The sequence below is a fragment of the Leptosomus discolor genome, chromosome 14, assembly GCF_034619465.1.
Source record: "Leptosomus discolor isolate bLepDis1 chromosome 14, bLepDis1.hap2, whole genome shotgun sequence".
Taxonomy (NCBI): domain Eukaryota; kingdom Metazoa; phylum Chordata; class Aves; order Leptosomiformes; family Leptosomidae; genus Leptosomus; species Leptosomus discolor.
Window position 1 is genome coordinate 19,362,216 of NC_141404.1, and position 15,379 is coordinate 19,377,594.

At 43.9% G+C, this 15,379-nt stretch overlaps 1 protein-coding gene and 1 non-coding gene across 2 annotated transcripts; one reads left to right on the forward strand and one right to left on the reverse strand.

Annotated features, from left to right (window-relative positions):
• The first annotated feature begins 1,446 nt into the window (after window positions 1-1,446).
• LOC104345074 (putative short-chain dehydrogenase/reductase family 42E member 2) lies at window positions 1,447-11,380 on the forward strand. The gene is made up of 11 exons (XM_009949405.2): window positions 1,447-1,788; window positions 2,320-2,415; window positions 3,395-3,452; window positions 4,044-4,162; window positions 5,109-5,184; window positions 6,587-6,669; window positions 7,873-8,010; window positions 8,935-9,000; window positions 9,672-9,735; window positions 10,440-10,513; window positions 11,132-11,380. Exons 1-11 carry the CDS (start codon window positions 1,447-1,449, stop codon window positions 11,378-11,380), a joined length of 1,365 nt encoding a protein of 454 aa, XP_009947707.1.
• A 1,597-nt stretch (window positions 11,381-12,977) lies between these two features.
• TRNAL-UAG (transfer RNA leucine (anticodon UAG)) lies at window positions 12,978-13,059 on the reverse strand. Its single transcript has one exon. It is a non-coding gene; the product is annotated as a tRNA-Leu (tRNA).
• Between the last annotated feature and the right edge of the window lie 2,320 nt (window positions 13,060-15,379).

Consider the following 15,379-nt stretch of genomic DNA (forward strand, 5'->3'; position numbering starts at 1 on the left):
ATGAACATTTAGGCATGGCACAGCTATAACGGAAGAGGTAAATGGGCTCAAAGTTTAATTTTTGCCTGGGATGGGTCACACTGAAATTCTGAAGCTCCCAACCCTTTTCACATCCCCCTGGGCACGAGTGGCCACGGACCTGAACAGAGACCTACTGCCAGCTCAGGAGGGCAGGGACCTTAGTGCCTGTTTGTTTATGATTATGTTCCCTCTTGGGATTCCAGGTGTTTTGCAGGTGTTCCTGATGCTCTGCATCTCTCCGAGCCATGTCCCACCACCGACTGCCGAACTGGTAATCAAGAGATGGTGTTGTTTTACTGAACAACCCGTTCAACAGGTATCTCGGTGTGGACGGAGCCCTGGCCACCGACAGGATGCTTTCATGCAGTGGTCGCGGCTGTATGAGGAGACATGGAGGTAAGAGTCACCATGGGATGCCGTGGGAACCCAGGCATGCCATGGGGTGAGCAGAATCCCAGGGATGCTGTGGATGAGCAAGATCCCAGGAAGGCTGTGGGATCCCAAAGGTGTTTCAAGATGAGTGGGGGGACCCAGGGGGCCTGTGGGATGCCAGGGGGCCTGCAGGAGCCTGGGAGTGCAGTGGGATGCCAGAGGTGCTGTGGGATGAGCGGGACCCCGGGGTGCTGCAGGACGCTAAGAGCCCAGTGCGGGAGCTCCATCACTGCCGACGACAAGAACACGCTGTCTTCTTCATTTACATGTGGCTGCTGCAACTTAGGAAGGAGTTGAAAACACCACTTTTCTCAGGTATCTGTGAGAAACGGGGACAAGTGGAAGAAGCATTAAAGATTTCTTTTGGTCTAGGGGATGTTTTGTTCTGCTGCTGTTCTGCTTGGCCCTGCTTGCTTGTTTGTTAAGCACAGGAACTTAAATGCAATTTGTTCATCTTCAGAGTTTTCCTGACAGTTCCACATTTCAATGCAGATATGGCCCTATATCGCACCTGACTCCTAAAGGCCATCCTTGAGCTCGTGACGCAGACCAGAACGAAGCCAACTCAGACCAGGAGATGCATTTCACATAGGGAGCAATTTCCCTTCTGCTAATAAAAAATGATGGTCTGTGCCATTATTCTAATTTTGATCCATTTGTGGAAAACATTTGATTTCATGATCACCACATTAGGGAAATTTTTTTCCAGATTTTTTTTTTTTTAATTATTTGGGATACCATCTGCAAATAAATATTTAGTCCAAAACATGCAAACTTTGATATCTGTTTTCAGGATGCTGTCTTTAATATAGTATACAGATGTTTTAAATGTTTGTAAAATGGGAATTATTATTAAACAAACCCTTAAACAATCTAAGCAGAAAATCTAAATGGGTCTTTGAAATCTGGAAATTTTGTTGCTAGTGTTTTGCTTTTGTCTTAAACAGGTTGCATTAAAGTAAAACTTTGTGGCCATGAATAGGGCATGTTAACATGAAACTCACTGGAACTGTCTGCATCCAGGAGCGCTATGGAGCAATTTTCAACACGGAGGAGAAGCTGTTACATGTCTCTGGTAACAGAAGGCAGTATTTCACTGACAGAAAACTTACCCTGAGCAGGGTAGCCACACCCTGGCGCCAAGCCTCTAACTCCAAAGTGAAGGGAAATGCTGGAGCACCAAATGAGAAAAGTATGAGAGCCGTGGTGACGGGAGGCGGAGGCTATTTTGGATACAGGCTGGGATGTGCTCTTGCCAATGCAGGAGCTTCTGTTGTTCTGTATGACAGACACAAGCCTATCTGGGAAGTTCCCAATGGAGTAGTGTGTATCCAGGTATGATAAATTCTATTTTCACAACAGTCAGAGTTTGTTCATTTGCCTTTTCCATAATGTCTTACTAGTTATCACAAAATCCAAATATCTAATTGCAAATTACTGCAAATTGCAATAACCTTTTTAACTGTGTGAATATCCCACATGATTTGGGGTCAGCTGATTTTAGTATATCTGAAGTAAGGAAAAGAATGACAACTGTAATGCATAGCACAGAGCACCCGCTTCACCTCCTGACTCTGAAGTACTCCTCAGGACCCAGTCACTGCCCTCACCTGTGCCTGCATTTAATCACCTGTACAAGGAACACAGGGGTATCATGAGGCTTCATGAATGTTTTTAAAGTCCTTTGAGTTCTATGAAAGAAAAGTATGATTATCAGCAAGTACTGAAATGGGCCTAGTTTTCAGTGCCAGGATGTACAGCAAGTACCATTACATCTGTGCATTCCCTCTGTGTGACCCGCTACATGACAAATGCTAACCTGCAGCTTTGATTTCATGTCCAAGTATCTTTTCTTATGTATTACAGGCAGATGTCAGGGATTATGACGCCATGTTTGTAGCCTGCGAAGGGGCTGACTGTGTGTTTCATGTAGCTTCATATGGAATGTCTGGAAGAGAGCAAGTGAGTCCAAGTAATTTTGTTTTTTTTTCTGTGTGACTGCCCACACTGAGGATGAGACTTGATGCTGTAGCACTGCATGTTAGATTTTTCTCTCTTGGAATTCTCCCGAGAGCCTGAATCCACATTCATGCCGTTTTGGTAAATCAGTCTGTGCAAACTGGTACACCAGCTGCAAGCAGTCTGCTGACCATACTGTTTTCCTGGTTATGATGTGATTTCCTCTCCATTAGAGGCTCCACCAGCACCCTGGGAGGGCTTTTGAGTTGGAAATGGCACTGAAGAGTTCTGAAATAGTGCGAGGACAAAAGGAAAGACAAGGGAGGCTGGTTCCCTCCAAAACCCTGATCCTTCCCCAAACCTTTCACATGGAACTCCTAGGTGTAAGGTCACTGGGAGGAGGAATAAAACCTGAACCAAATTATAAATTATTTTATATAACTAAATTGTAACAACAGCTGTATTTCAACTCTTAATTGTTTGCCACTGGGTAAAAAGCTGTAAGGATGTACTTGATGTAGGACACTGAGCCACGATTTTTATGATTAATGTTACAAACACACCCCCCCTTTCCTACCTTATTTAATAAAGGGGACTTCAGTAATTACCTCAGCTGGACAGAATAGCTCATTCAAAGATGTCTGCAATTGAGCAATGCACACTTGGAATTGCTCTGGGTAGAGTCAACTGGTCACTGAACTGCTACTGAGACACGGATATTGAACATACTGCTGCAAGAGGTGTAATAACTGGGAACCTATGTTCAGGAGCACCGCGATTCTCTCTGCTTCAAGCAGGCTAGAAAAATAGCAGCATAGTTTAAAAATAATGATTCTTGAAGTCTGATGCAGCAGTCCAAATGATCTTTTTTTTATAATTAAAGCACTAACTCATTACCTTTATTTGGGGACATTTATAACATCCCCCTATTGAATTGAAAATGTGTTATTATTAAAAAATGCACAATTTCTTTACTTCCTAGTTGCACAGAGAAGAGATTGAAACTGTAAACATTCATGGAACAAGATTTATCATTGATGGTATGTATCTAACCTTGCCAGGGAGTGCTAGTATAGCGTGTCAAAATATTATACTACTTAGAAAAAGCCAGCTGGCTTTTGTGGCACACACAGGTTTTACTGAATACTTTACACTGTTGTCGGAATGTGAGGAAACATGTCACTGTTTTTTTTACGCTCGATTCTGCTATGGGGTATGATATGAGCCAGCACTGTAGTTCAGCTGCTTCAGCTTTTCGTAGCCACGTTTGACCTGATGTCAGAATCCCTGTCTACGTAAGGAGTCCACTACTGCCATGTGTATTTTGCAGCTGTAAAGCTCGCTGCAGCCTAACAGCTTGTGCGCAGGACCAGCCCTTGGAGCAGACGGACTCCTGGCCACCTGCCTGGCCAGAGCTGAAGCCCATCTCGGCAGGCTGGTAGCAGCCCTCCCAGGGGCACAGCACCAGCTTGTGCCACATTATAAAGCACTTGGTTCTACACTGATGTCTTCTCTTTAAATATGCGTTGCGTTTTAAATCACCCAATCATAAAATGGAAAGATTTGCTCTTTTAAGATTTGACAGTTTCTCAAAGGCCATACACACTAATGGGCTTTACACACTGCCACAGCCTGCAAACAAAGGAACATCGCTAGACTGATCTACACCAGTACAGTAAACGTGGTGTTTGGAGGGCTTCCTATTGAAGACGGTGATGAGGAAACTCTGCCATATTTTCCAACTGAAAAGGTATTTTGGTTGTATCATATTTTCAAATTTCCTCTTTGTTTACTTTCTTGTTTCTGAAAAAGCCTGGAGTTTTCATGACCACGTTTTGCCTGATGCCAGACTCCAGGCACTAGAAAGAAGTAAGAAAACGTTTCACGCTCTTTGTAGATGCTATTCACAACCTTGACACATCAGTTTTGTGTACGTGGCAGTATGTATTTGTTTCCTATCAAGGCCTCGATTTTGGAAAACAACTCATGCAGTGTCCCCTTAACATCAGTGAAATTCCACCTGGACATAGAGATTGTGTTCTATGGCTTGGTGCCTCTTTAGCCATTTATTATTTATATGATTTTCAGATTCTCCCTTATTAAAGATGACATATACTCAGTGTAGGGCTGATACGGAAAAGCAGCCTATTTTTATATGGTTTTATTGCATTTAATTAAAAAGGAGAACGTACTGGTGGGTGCTTTGCATACACTGTTGGGTTTTGTGTCCCTTCTCTCTCCATCAAGTACTTCACAGTCTTTCAAGAGAAAATACTGAATAATATTTTGAATAATATATCAAATAATATTTTCTCTGGGACAGTGCCACAAGAAAGTGAATGGGATAATTCAGACCAATCATAACATCTTCAGAACTTGGCTTTTGACTTTTCCGTTACCTGAAAAAGAAATCCAAATTACAAAGTAGTGATCAATTACATTCCTGGCAGCATTCAAAGCACACATATATTTATTGCTTCTCAAATGTGCTGAAATTAATTAACTGGATTTGCATAAACAAAAATGCTTGCTTACATAAGCAATATGCGTGTGTTTTACCTTAAACTAATACCCCACGGCTTCTGCATTTTGAGGTATTTGTTGCCATTTACAAAGTAAAAACTAGTGGAGAAGAGATGCTCCTCTGCCCTGTCATTTTAAGAACAGATAAAAACATATGTGCTTTTTCTCTGTAGCACGTTGATCATTATTCCAGAACCAAATCAATTGCAGAACAAATGGTACTAGCAGCTAATGGAGCTCCACTTGCAGGTACTTTTGTCTCAGCATGAGTTCATAGTAGAATTTACTCCTCCTCTTCTTGTTCCTCACTAACATCCTGTATCCTGTATCAATCCTCACTGGACAAAATTATGAAATCAACTTACCTACCCGCTCTCACTAACTAAAAAGTTTTCACTTAAAAATCACTTTTAGCTGTTTTTAAGTTCTCACAGTGTCCATAAAAGGTTTCAGCATGGTAGCAATGAGTTCAGTATGGTAACTGAAAAGATGAGGACAGCCATAAATTAAACAAAAACAATGGTTAATGTAACTGTGTTATGCAACATAAGTAAAACATGAATGCTGATTAAATTGTTACACCACCCCTGAGTTATATATTAAAATCTGAAGAAGGCACCTGATACTACAGCCTGGAATTATTTATTAGTGCTTCCCAAAGTTTTCCATGTTAAGGAGCCCAGTTATACACTTGAATACTTAAGCTCACCTGTGAGATACTGTAACTGCCAGTGCAAAACAAATTAATGTAAAGTGCAACATGATTCTGTGTGACCAGGTGATACCGAGCTCAATTTAGCTGTAGACAACTTACAGAAAACACTCTTCACTTGATACTTGCAGAGGGCTATAAAGAGATATAAAGTCATTGATGGGCATTCCATCCCAACAGAATTATTTTGGGTTTTTTCCTTATTTCTTCAGCAGCTCTTCACATCAAAGACACTTTCATTATAGGAGCAATACCCAGTTCTGCATTTGGAACCAGTCAGTGTTCCAAACATCCCATTCTGATCCTGTGCCACGGCACGACTGAGTATTTTGCATGTTTTCAAGTCCTGTTAAGAACAGGCATCAGCAGGTGATGAACCAGCCAGCTGATACACTTGGGAAGTGATTAGATTTTTGTGATGGTCCCTACTTAGTCCCACTGAAATTATTGAGAGCTGCTACAGCAGGTGTTGTCGGAGCTGGCTGGGCCTGCTGTTGAGAGCGCCTTTCAGCTCCAGCTCGCCCTGCTAACGAGTCGCTGTTTCCCACCAGTCATTGTGTATGTGATCCGTCGGTTTCGTCCCACTTTCCTACCCACAGCTTGCTCACTGCAGCAACCGCATCCCCACAGCTGGCACATTCATTCACTGCTTTGGCACAGAGACTGAAGACTGGTTAAAGAGGCTTTGAAATATCTGGTAATTTCTAGGAATCCGACTATGCCAGCAGGACTTCTCTGAATCTTATCTTGCTTTTTTGTATGTTCTGATTCTGCCAACTTAATATCAAACTACTAATTCAACACCTTTTGGTATGTATTATTTTTTAAGATGGTGAAGTTAATTTAAGTTCTGCTACCACAGTCTTTGGTTCATACAAACAAAGATATAACATGGTCATGTGAAAGTCACTTCAGAATGGCCTTTTCCAATTCTTCTAGGAGGTGGAATACTCTATACGTGTGTTCTTCGCCCACCAGGAATCTATGGACCAGAAGAGCAAAGACACTTGCCAAGGCTAGCAGTACGTATTTCACATTTTTTAATCAGCAGATTTTTTAACGATACACAACAGCATCATGTTTGTGTTACAAATTGACTAACCTTCTTATTGGGCAGCAATTCAACAATTCAATTGTCTGCTGAGGAGATTACAGCTTTTGCTAACAGGCGCTATACTGTATCTGTAAAGAATGTATCATATATTTAAAAAGCCTTTTTTTGAACTACAAACGCATCTAAGTCCAGCTTTATAATTTAATGGTTACTATAATGATAAGATTCAGGCCAATCTATGATATTCCAAATGTCTGTTTGCATGCAACTGACACCAAATGGTTTAAAATATTAATGAAAAGAGATACGGTAAAATATCTTCTTTCCAGTCTCACCTATTAACAGCTTTCTCTGTCCAATGAAACAAGTTGAGGAGTCAGGAGCGCCTTCTGGTACCACAGGTTACTGCAAGACAAACAGCTGGGGCGCTCACATTTTACACTTTTTCACTTGCTGTCTTTTAAACTGTAGGACTAGTTCAGCGTTTAGAATACGGTCCCTGTAGAACTATGTGAGTCAGTTATTTAAAAGCATCAGTACAATATAAAGTTTTGCACAGTTTTGAGGAAAGAACAGATTCAAGCTTACCGTATAATAAACACTTTTGTTTTGTGGCTGAGGTAGGGAATTATATTGAAGTCAGCCAAAATATACTTTATAATCTTCTAAATAAAATCATTTTTAAGAATGGTAAATGTCATTGTAGTTAAACCTGAGATGTTTGCTTTAGCCCCTGGAAAAAAATATAATATTTTAAAATTTCCATTTAAGATTTTAAGCTTATTTGTTTTGAGCCATGCACTTGTTAAATGGAAAACGTGACACCTAGTATTACCTGCCATTTTTTCCCAGCCAAAGCTATTTGTTAAATTTGTTCCAATTTTGTGCATACTTTTGATCCGTTCAGAGCTGTATCTTACCTTTCCATACAATATTTTACTTATCCTTAGAACAGACTTGTAAATTCAGGACGCACTGTGTTCAATGCATTCTTTGATCCTTCCTCATGAGCAATATTTTTAGAGTTCTTTGCAATTCTCTTGATTCTTTTTAATTGATTTTTTTTTTTTTTTAAGTAGAGACAAACCTACATTTAGCTGGACAAGAAAGTGCACTGTACCTCATTTTAAAACCCATTTTGCTTTGGTTTCATGTTTGTTTATGTCTACAGAAGAATATTGAGAGAGGGCTACTTAGCTTCAAGTTTGGGGATCCTTCTGCTAAAATGAACTGGGTGCATGCAGAGAATCTCGTACAAGCTCAAATTCTAGCTGCTGAAGCTCTCACCCCTGAAAAGAACTGCATAGCTGTAAGTAAGCAATAAAAGCACTGCAGTTTTCATTTGACAGTGGATCCTGATGCTGTATCCCTGCTATAGTAACTACAGCAGTAGCAGCTATGAACAGTGTGGGGCCTGGCAGCATTGGCTGTGCAGTGTGTTAAGGGCGGGAATAGGCAGTTCTGTCAGAGTATCTCCATCTTTGCATTTTTGTAATACGATATTTGCCATTTCTGGAAGATGAGCAAAGAATGTTTGCTATGTCGGGAATGAAACGAGAAGTTCAGGCAGCTGTATCCCCGTTCTGCTGTATCTAGATCCAGACTTAATGTGCTGAACTGTGACAATCAGTTCCTCCCATACCATATGCAAATAAAAACACATTTCATCTGGGTTTCAAAAATAGTCGCAACTGTTTTTCTCCTTGTAAACACAGTTTTTTATTTGACTTAGAAGCACTTAAAATACCCTTAAAGTATATTAGAAAGATTTTCAAAGTAGATTAAACTACTTTTTCTAAAACGCCCAAAGCAAAAGGGAAAGCGGTGACTTAGGCCTTGGTTACACAGATGATTCTTACAGATTTCACTGAGTCTTACCTAGACCGAGAGCAGGACACGTCCCACCGTTTGGTGAGGATCTGTTAACCGCACAAGCGAAATATGGCACCGCTTTGGTATCTCTGCACAGTCAGTACCGCCGCTCTGTGCTGGCACATCTGTAACAGTTTATACCAAGGCGTGTTAACCACATAAACCACTTGTCCACTAATGTCATTGCACGTTAGTGCAACTGCCTGAAACCCACGTAGGCAGTTTGTTGGCTGGTACGGACAGCCACGTGTGTTTTATACTGCTGCGATATTTTTAAGCTATTCATAAGGAGTGAGATAAAGAAAAAGAAGCCAACATATGTGCAGTATTATTTTTACTAACTTCTCTCTCTCTTTAACAGAGTGGCCAGGTGTATTTCATTAACGATGGTGAAAAATTCAACCTTTTTGAATGGTTAACTCCACTTGTACGTGCAATATATACTTTATCTCCAAACACATTAATTTCTTTGACTGTATACAACTCCAGCTTTTGTGTGCATGTTACAGCTGCTATGTTTGCTTGGGGTGTCAGAGTTCTGTTCTGAATATGGGGTTAATTCCTGCTTGAAGCTCAGTGTGATTGGCACTGGAACAAAGCCTACCTAAAATACTACATTAAAGCAACTGTCTTCACTGAGACCAAAGGCCCATCTAAACCAGTGTCCTCCCTTGAGTTGCCATTATCTTCATTTCTTGGGCATGTATCTGTTAACGGTGGCTATTTTGGGTGGACAAAATTACAAATCCTAATTATTAATCTGTAATATACTTCTTTTCAAAAGATCATTTTATTGTTAACAATGGGCTCAAAGCCATAAATATGTCACAGTGTTAAATTAGGTATCAGCACACCATGGCATCTCAATCAATTATTATAAACTTTCTTTCCCTTTTTTTAAGACTGCCACTTGAAAATTACATAGTGTCTGCATGTGACATTGAACTGGAATCCCCTGAAAAATGAAAGCTCAAATAGTAACAGCAATGATGAATTTTTCTGTTTTATCAGTAAATATTTCCACAAATATCTTCTGTATTGATACTTTAAAATTTGTTTGAGGTTTCTGTTTTTTTCAGTTTTTTAAATCTCTTTCAGTTTGAAAGATTAGGTTGCAGTAAACCATGGATACGTATTCCTACTTCCTTAGTTTATGCATCAGGTAAAAAGTATTTTATCAACATTTCTTTCCTGTCCACACTACCCTCATTCCTAATTGTCATATAATGTTGGGGTTTTTTAATTTGCTCACAATTTCCATTTTCATGTACAAAAATACCATGCTGTGGGCTCATCTAGTGTGCAGGAGTTAGGGGTGAAGTTCAGCTCTATGCAGTGTGTTGAAACCAGAATGATCTCTTACCTAAGTCCCACAAAAATAGGTTTTATGTAGGACTTAACAGATGTATAACTTTGTGGAGCTGATGGTATAAATATAAAAAGTTAAATGTAAAAATCCATGACTTTGTGAAATACGCGGAAGAATATCTGCTTTGCTGCATGGGTAGATTTCTTGTTCTCCTCTATGCAACGCTCCCTCCAGAATCAACCCCCGTGTGCAGCAAAGACAGAATCCAACTTAGAGTACTTTGTTGTTTTCACATTTCTTACAAAGTCTCATGATCTTTTCACCAGCCCAAAGGGTTTGCCCTTTTCACACAAGCACTCTGATTCAGGCTGACTGAAGTATTAAGATTAAATCCAACCCCTTGTGAGCAGGTCGTCCTGCTGATGTTAGTACTGGTGCCCTGAGCTCTTAGGTACGTGATTATCCTTTGCTATCAAAGACAGTGCGAGATACACCAAAACCATAATGGTATAGACCTTCGCTATTCTGACCTCAAGCAGAAATCTTTTGTTATGCAGCCATGGTAATGGAATTCCTTCATCTGACGCTGAAGCCATTTGTTGAACTGTCCCCACTGCTAACCAGAAAGGAGGTAAAGTCTGTGTTTGTAAACTCCCCTTAATCCTCACTGGATGCATACATACTGGTCAGTACTGCAGTACAATCTAAGATTAAGTCAGTAGGAAGCAACATCCACCCAGCCTCCAGTTTCCAGGGCAATTGTATGTGTCATGTATACTTTAGGCAATATATTATGCTCGTTACCATGCTCTTTGAAAAGACAAGAGCTTATGCTTGCAACCTAGGAGAGGCTGCTTCAGCTCCTTCCTTCCAAGGCCAGTATCCTGTATGGCTTTGGCTAGTCAGTCAGGCCCTGATTTCTGAAGATATTTAGGACCTAAGAGATGGCTTTTATCTGCTGCCTTAGGTACACAAGAAAGAGTGCAGAACATTTTTTGTGGAAGTTTTCAAGACTAAAAGATTCTGCTTTGCAGTTTTTACTGCCTCTTTGGGCTTGCAGGAGTCTCCTTTCGAGTGAACAATCTTTTAAAATAATGTGATGTACATCAATAGGACGCTCAAAAAATTTTGTGGTGTTTTTTTTTTATTATTTTACATTTCCTTTAACTATGTCTTTGCTACCATTACAGACTTTGTTCCAATGTCCTATGTATTTATATCTTTGTATGTTGGCTCTTTTGCCCTACAGGTACAGAACATTTCTATAACTCACACATTTCGAATAGACAAGGCACGGAGTCAGCTGGGGTACAGCCCAGAGAAGTTTGCATTTGCAGATTCTGTGGACCATTACATTAAAACCAGACCAGAAGCCCAGAATCATCACCTCTTCCTCCAAGTTTTGCTTTCGTTAATTATTAGTTTAAGTTTGATCTTTCTTTCTTTAAGACTTTATGGCCTTTCAGTTTTGCATTTTTTCAAGGAAACACAACGCTGACTTGCATAAACTGCACGTACTCACAGTGCTGCTACCTGATTGTTCTAATCTCCACAATGGTTACTGGCCCCAATGCAATAAACAGGCAGTTATTTTTAGATTTAAAAACAAAATTGTAACATATCAGTAGCTGTACTTGAGAAATTAAGATACAGTGAACAATTATGGCCAAATCACTGAACTACACTGGAGTCAAGATTGTTGCCTCTGTTTATTTCACACCGAAAACCCAACCTTCCAAATCAATTGCTCAAGTAAATGAGAACCTGCAGAAAGAATGAGAGCCACCACCAGACTGCAGTGCTTCACTGGTGAAGAAAAATGGCTAAAATAAGGCAAAAGATTGACCACAGCTGCTGCCATGGCTCCTTGGGGAACTGAGAAACAAGCAAGGGACGGACAGAACCGATTACTGTAAATAGTTCATACCAGCTGTACAGAGAGAGTTCAGACTGTGTGAATGGCTTGTGTGAATTAGCTGTATCACTGCATATGAAAATGGGAAAATAAAAGTGTACTTGAAATGTCCCTGGGGTCACTCCTGTGCCTCCCTGCAGACAGCTCGGGAACTGCTCCCTGCCCTACCCCTGGGTGCAGAGCCATTTGTCACAGCATCTCGTGGCAGTTCAGAGCCCCAGGGGGTACATGCAGGTATGGTTTTTCACGAGTCACAACTGTATTTTAGTTAAATTAGAAGCTACTGAGTTACATTAGTTAAGTGCGTTTATGTCACAGTAGAGGAATCTGCCACTATGGGTCGCACTAATCTTTGTACTGCTTCCTTTACCTCCTGGAGTTAGTGAGGATGACAACTAACAATAAAGTTTAGTTGCTTATCAGCTGAACTTTAGGTACAAGTATGTTTTTGCACCCAATTTGTAAAGCATAGCAGTTGTACCGAGCAAATCCCTGAGTAGCTAAAGTGAGCAATGTGCTTTTTGAATTATGGTTCAGCTAACACGGGCCTAAAGCACAGGCGGTCTGGGAGGGCCTACTCCCTCCCCTCCCCGCTCATGCTGGAGGTTGGTCACAGAAATCTCCCTCCTCTGCACCTTTTCTAGCCTGTAACGTGGGGAGGGAATAATCAAGAGCACGACGCAAGCAGAAAGAGTGAGCTTGGGAAAGGAGACGGGACTAGGGCTGAGACAGGAGATCTAGAGGAACCACGGTCTGGGGGGTGTGGAGGGGTGATCATCGGCAGATTTGATAATTCTGAGGAGGGGAGAGGGCTGAGGCCTCGCCTCGCTACAGGCCAGGCAGCAGAGGCCAGGTGCACGCCTGCGGCTTGAGTGTGCGGTAACTCAAACCCAGCCCGCGAAGGCGGAACTGCCGAATTCGGGGTTTCTGGTTTTACGGCAAAAGCCACACACGGAGGAGAATCCGCCTGCCGCACAACGTACCCCAGCTTTCCGCCATGCCGTGTGAAGGATGCGCGGCCGGCAACCCCCCCACCCCGCCCAGGCGGAGGAGCGGCCACGGGGCGCCGCGCCCGGCCCGGCCGGCGCAGGCCGTACCCTCGCGGGCCGCCCCCGTTCGCCGCCAAGGAGCCTCGCTGGTCGGGCGGCGAAAAGGAGCCGCCGGCGGGACCAAAACAGCTTGGCAGCGGTGGGATTCGAACCCACGCCATCGAAATGACTGGAGCCTAAATCCAGCGCCTTAGACCACTCGGCCACGCTACCGCCTGGCTGCTCAGCCTCCCGCCAGGCCTCTTTCAGGGGGGCGGCGCCGCCGCTCTCCCCACCCACCCCCAAACGTCGCCCACCTGTCTCTGCGCTACCGCAACGGCCTCCGGCGCAGCCGGTCGGCGCCCTCGCTCCCCCGGAAACGCAACTACGGCGGCGGGCGCAGTCTCCTCGCTCTCTGGCGAAGGGCTCCGCGGCCGGGACCCGCTCCCCGCCGGCTCCCCGCGGCCGGGGCGGGCGGCTGGCGCCCGACAGGTGGCGCCGGCTGCACACGTGGCCTGGCCGCCGCCCGCGCCCCCACGGCCGCCGCCTGGCAAGGCGGGGCGCGGCCCTTCCCCTCCCGCGGCAGGCGGCCGGCCCCGGCGCCTAGTCCTCCGGGGCACCGGTCTCGGGGCACTTTGTCCTCGGCAGGCAGGGACCGGCACCCCGGTGAGGTGCTGCCCGGTGCCTGTTGCCCACCGCGGCAGCGGCGGGGCGCCAGCTCGCCCTCGGGAGGGCTTTGCCCGGTGGCAGGGATCCGCCACCCCGGGGCCGGCCTTGCCGTGGCCACACAGGGGCGAGAGCAGCCCTTCGCTGGTGCCTTTGCAGCCACAAGAGCAGGCCTGCATGCACCTCCCTGCCAGGAAGAGGGCCCGATCTGCCCCCAGCCCTACGAGCAGGGCCCCGCCGCCTTCCCTCCCAGCGTCTCTCGGGGAGGAGGCAGCCGCCCGGCCCGCCGCAGCGCAGGGGCTGCCAGCTGGCATCGCAGCGGGTCTTCACCTGCGCCATTCCCACCTGAAATGGGAGGCCCCCCGCTGCCTTTGTCTCGGTGCTGCTCAGCGGGGAGCCGCGGACGCTGGTACACGGTGCAGCCTGTGCCCACGGCTGTCCAAACACAGCTCCTTGTCCTGCCGCGCTGGTGCCTCGCTTACCTGCTGCTGCTGAGCTCGGGCACGGCGGGAGCAGGTGCTTCTCCTGTCCACCTCAATGAGGGAGCTGGGTTTGGCATCCAGAGACAGATCCAGGCTGTCACTGGTGAGCAGAAAGACAAATTCTGGGATGCCTGCAGGAGAAGTTAGTTTGTGGACAGAACTAAAAACATCAGGACTAAATGCTCTGCAATTAAAACCATACAGAGAAATTATGACTACCATTGCTCTTCCTCCCGTAGGAAGTCCTATGGGAGGTTTTATGGTGTGTACTATGTGCACCTGTTGTATGGCTGAAGAGAGGTTTGTGACCAACTGGGTTTACCGTGTAAGAAGGGACTGTTATAGGAATATATAGGCACAAATTGTTCATGGGATTAATTGATTGACAGGCAATTTTTCATCTGGATTTTCAAATGAATGCAGAACAAAATTGCTCTGAAGATTAGTATTGCCTTGGGTGTGCTTTCCTTCTTCCTGTCAAAAACCGCAGCTCTTTTGAACAGCAATTTCTAAGCAGAACCTCATTTAACATGAGCTCTTGGAAAAAATATATATGCATTGCTCAGCATACTAAATGAAACAGTAACATACTAGACTTACAGGTCACTATTTCCTGGGATGCCATTTTAAATTTAATTTTTAATATTTTCAAACAAAAACTAGATGCAAATCAAACTTTAAGTGTTGAGAATGTAACAGGTAAAATCTAAATAAGAAATTAAAATAGAAGATACAGCATGTTTGGGCTAATATCTAGTATCTCATTTCAATATACATCTTTAGTATTTCATCAAACACCTCTTTATCGTGACTGATTGTTCTTGTAAGAAAATTTTATAGAGAAGAGAAGCCCCAGGCTTAAACCTGAAAATAAGTACACCCTTGCATCAGGGTACCAGGGCTGGCTTGTTTAAAAGCACAAGAAATGTGTAGCTTGAGATGGTGTAACCTGTGTTCCTAATATGGCAGAACTCTCCCCATGAGGCTATACAGCATAATACAGCTGTCATAGTTATTACAGCATAATACAGCTGTGTGCTGCTGGGTCCCTTTTAGTCCAAAACAAAGCTGTGTATTTGCATGAGTTTAAAGCCAGTTACTCCTGCGACTTGCTCAGTTGTGCTCACGTATCACACCAGTAACTATTCCACCGTTATCAGCAGCCTACAATAGCAGATGGTGATTTTTTTCAACCATTATCAACACATTTCCCTGCAGTGGGAACCAGACATCTGGCTTCCACCAGGCCTTCAGAATTAATTTGATGAGTCTGCCCTCTTCCCAGGCCCTGCTGTGAGGCAGCCCTGCGGGGTGCTGCTCTCCCCAGGATGCTGAGTTGGGCTGCCCGCAGAATGAGAAATAGGGAGATGCACATTCTGGTGCTGGTGGGGCAAAAGCACTCCGTT